At 24.5% G+C, this 2,503-nt stretch overlaps 1 protein-coding gene across 2 annotated transcripts; it reads right to left on the reverse strand.

The window, feature by feature from the left end:
* Positions 1 to 500, reverse strand: LOC124936210 (dehydrin HIRD11-like). 2 transcript variants are annotated; one of them, XM_047476692.1, is made up of 2 exons: positions 333 to 500; positions 1 to 299 (listed from the first exon to the last, which is right to left on the reverse strand). In XM_047476692.1, the coding sequence occupies exons 1-2, from the start codon at positions 435 to 437 to the stop codon at positions 147 to 149; spliced, it is 258 nt and encodes an 85-aa protein (XP_047332648.1). In that variant the 5' UTR covers positions 438 to 500; the 3' UTR covers positions 1 to 146. The 2 variants fall into 2 exon arrangements, with proteins under 2 accessions (XP_047332648.1, XP_047332647.1); XM_047476691.1 differs by having other exon boundaries at positions 1 to 496.
* Positions 501 to 2,503: the final 2,003 nt, after the last annotated feature.

The following is a 2,503-nucleotide window of genomic DNA, read 5'->3' on the forward strand; positions in this document are numbered from 1 at the left end:
TTATATCGAAAGACCAAATAGTTCCCATAAGTTGAAAACAGTTCCGAAACAAACTTCATCAAAATACATTAATTAGAAGGAACAATTATTATTATAATTATTATTATTATTCATGAAAATATCTTATTCCGACCGGCCGGCGTGATCTAGTCGCTGTCACTGCTGCTGCTGCTTTCATCGTGACCATGACCATGTTCTTTCTTTTCCTTCTTCTTCTTCTCTTTCTTCTTCTTCTCTCCTTTTTCTTCACTTTTCTCGCCGCCATGGATCTTGTCTTTTATCTTCTCCACTAGTCCTTCCTTGTGTTCTTCCTTCTTGTGTTCATCAGATCCCTTGTGCTCGCCGGACTTGTGTTCATCGACCTTGTGCTTGTCCTCACCATCCTTGTTTCCTCCGATGTGAAGTTTCTCACTGATCTTTTCCATTATTCCTGCCATTTTTACTTTCTCTCTCTTAATTGATTGGATTTTCTTGTATTTGATTGGGGATGGAGAAACTATTAGGACATTGATTGTTATTTATAGCCCAGGATTACAATCTTAAGACCTTGTTTGTTTTCAGTTTTTTTAATTATAAAAATGTATTAAAGTTAATAAGAGTGAAAGGCCTTGTTTGAGTAAAGAATTTTTTGGGTTTTATCTAGTTTTTATCCTAAAACTATTTTTCGGAAAAAATTAGGAAAAAACTAGTTTTTAAAATTTGAAGACTAATTTACTTTTGACTTTAGAAGATATGATATAGGTGAGAGAATGATAATTTAGAGAGATATGATAAAATTAGAGGATAATTTTGATATTTAAATGATAAAATTATTTAATTTGATGATTGATAAGATATTTGGGTTTAGGAATAAAAATTGAATTTTATTCCAAAAACTCTTTCATAAGCAAGCGAAATTGATACTACCCATACAATGTATGTAGCGTTTAATCTTTTTCGGCCAGTCAGATTGTGTTTGTAAACGATTTGGAGAATAAAAATTTACTTATTTTTTTTTAATTATCTTATTTAGATATTATTTAAATTAAATCATGTTTAAAATTTTACTTAGGTATTTATATTAATAAATTTAATAATATTTATTTATTCAAATAATTTTATTACTTTTAAACCTAAAAATAAAAATATATGCTAAATTAACAGAGATTGCTAAAATTATTTGAATAAATGACAAATTTTATATATATTACACCTGAAAGAAATATATATTTTTTAATTCTGTTAAACTGGGTAAAATAAAATATATTGTTTGACCAAAATATAATTAAAAGCTATCTAGGAATTGCATTTTGGTCCTTACCGACATGAATTTATTTTTTAGCAAACAGTGTCTACCGACAGTTTAAGAGTGAAAATATTATCTTTCTCTTTGAACTTTCTAGACATTCGTAATAATTCAAGGGTTCATTTTAATATTTTGCAAATTAAGGGACTTATTTGGTCGTGGCAAACAAGTTTTAAGGGCAATTTTATAGGTTTTCTTCAATGAAGATAATATCTTATTTACTTTTTTATTTCACAGTACATCTCAAATTTAGGATTGGTTCGGATTAGGTTATTTGAATAATCCGGAGAGAGAAAAATAATTATGGTAGATGATTTTGAGAAAATAATGATTATTTTTGGTAAAAAGACTTAAAGGGTATTAATATATATAAATAAAATAAAAAATAATAATTTAAAATAGAGGGTATTTTAGTATTTTGGTTAATGAAATGAGTGATGTTATTGGTGAAAAGTGATTGATTAGAAAAGTGATTTGGTATAGATTAAATAAAAAACTTTACAAGAACAAGGCCTTAAGTATGTATTTAAAATTAATTTTTTATAAAAAAAAATTGTATATATCATTGATATTCTTTTTCTTTTTTTTATGCGTTTATTGAATGTTGTAATAAGCACATACGGATTATTTTTAATATAAGAAATCAAAATCTTTTAAATATGACTCTTGGCATTTGTGACATCACATAAATTTGTTACATTCTTTAAAAATTAAAATCCATAAATAATTATTAATATATATATAATAATAAATTGCATATAGATTAAAATATATTTCATTTTGTCTCATTTTTCAATTAGAGCTTGTTCAACAAATTGCATATAGGCTGTAATGGCACTTCATACTACATATAGAATATATTTTTTCTATAAAAGTTTACAGACTATTTGAAATTATATAGTATTATATTTAAATTATTTCCATTTTAAATTATTTTTGTCATAATTAGATTTCTTACATTATACTTTTTAGTTTAAGTTTATTAGCTAATATATTTGATCATATTTAATTTATTTAAATAGTTATGTATATTTATATTTGATATGTTTAATCACTTTAAAATAAAAACATTTCAGATTATACAGCTTATTTAGAGCTTGTTTGATGTTGGTTTTTGTGATAATTTTGTTTAAACCCAATTTGATATAATAAAAATAAAAATAAAAATTTGAAGTATACATTACTTAAATATCTTTATCATTGGTAAATATTATTTAA

Source organism: Impatiens glandulifera, chromosome 4, assembly GCF_907164915.1.
Source record: "Impatiens glandulifera chromosome 4, dImpGla2.1, whole genome shotgun sequence".
Lineage (NCBI taxonomy): Eukaryota > Viridiplantae > Streptophyta > Magnoliopsida > Ericales > Balsaminaceae > Impatiens > Impatiens glandulifera.